The sequence below is a fragment of the Octodon degus genome, unplaced genomic scaffold (assembly GCF_000260255.1).
Source record: "Octodon degus isolate 3935 unplaced genomic scaffold, OctDeg1.0 scaffold00010, whole genome shotgun sequence".
NCBI lineage: Eukaryota > Metazoa > Chordata > Mammalia > Rodentia > Octodontidae > Octodon > Octodon degus.
The window spans coordinates 24,310,743-24,311,899 of record NW_004524586.1 but is presented as its reverse complement, the minus strand read 5'-3'; the positions used below and the strand labels follow the sequence as shown (position 1 = coordinate 24,311,899).

The window sequence follows — 1,157 nt, the reverse complement described above, 5'->3', positions numbered from 1 at the left end:
TTAGCCAGGTCCTCCAAGAAGCAGATGCCAGGGAAGAATTATATGTGCAGGAGATTTGTTGAGGGATGCATTTATGAGAATTAAGAGGGTTCCGGACCAATGGGTGCAGCTGTTGTTCAGGCTGAGATGGAGCAGTGGGGCAAAGAGGTAGGCCAGTGCCAACCTGAGAACCAGCCCAGCCCGGATAACTCGAAGCCTTTGCCCATCTTGGATGCGTGGCCATCCTCTGGAGGCAGTGGAGTATACACCTCTTGGAACTGTGGCCCACCAGGTCCTGAGCATTGCTTTTAGAATGGAGAGATGTTGAGGACTGTTCTGGTGTCTCCTGAAACACCGAGGCAGGATGCAGGCGAAGTGAGGGCCTATTTCAATGTGTCACAGAATGATCACGTCCTGAACTACTGCCCCATGATGTACTACCAGAAGGAGCCTCCCTCCCAGCCAGAAATGATTGACAGTACACCCCAGATGGTACCCTTACAGCCTGGTATTCAAGGCAGAGATCTGAGCTTCAGTGAGAATCTGAGGATGCCCCCCAGTGGACTAAGGCCTTCTTCAGTTGGAATCTCAATGGTTACCCTCACCAGTACTCCCACAGTACCTTATTATGGGCCCCCAACATTACCTTGCAGAACCTCTTTACAGTCTACAATGTTTTGGGGTCCGACCATGCCTTCCACTGAGGTCCAGGCTGTACTCCCATCTGCAGCTCAGATGTTACAACTTGGAAATCCCTGTAACATTCTGATTCCTCCAGCTGGATCCCAATCATTGCAGACCTTAGAATCCCAGGGCTCTCTTGTGAATAATCCATCAGGTTTCCACACAGACCTCTTCCTGCCTGAACAGCCCACAGCTGCTCCTCAGAGAGTAGAGAACTTCGGGGCCTGGGGAGGGTCACCCAGAAGGCAACTCTCAGTTCTAAGACCATACCGCTGCCCATATAAGGACTGTGGAAAAGCATATATGAAGCGCTCCCACCTTGTGAGTCACCAGCGCAAACACACAGGAGAGAAGCCCTATAAATGCACTTGGGAAGACTGTACTTGGTGTTTCTTCCATTCTGATGAGCTTCAACGTCATATGCGGATGCACACCAAACACCGGCCCCACAGGTGTGATCAGTGTGGCCGGCAGTTCATGAGATCTGACCATCT

General features: G+C 51.3%; 1 protein-coding gene across 1 annotated transcript; it reads left to right on the top strand.

Annotated features, from left to right (window-relative positions):
• Positions 1–300: 300 nt before the first annotated feature.
• LOC101579761 (Krueppel-like factor 17) lies at positions 301–1,152 on the top strand (the record flags this gene model as incomplete). Its single annotated transcript, XM_023709063.1, has 1 exon — positions 301–1,152. A coding segment is annotated over exon 1 (852 nt), but the record flags the coding sequence as incomplete, so codon positions are not given.
• Positions 1,153–1,157: the final 5 nt, after the last annotated feature.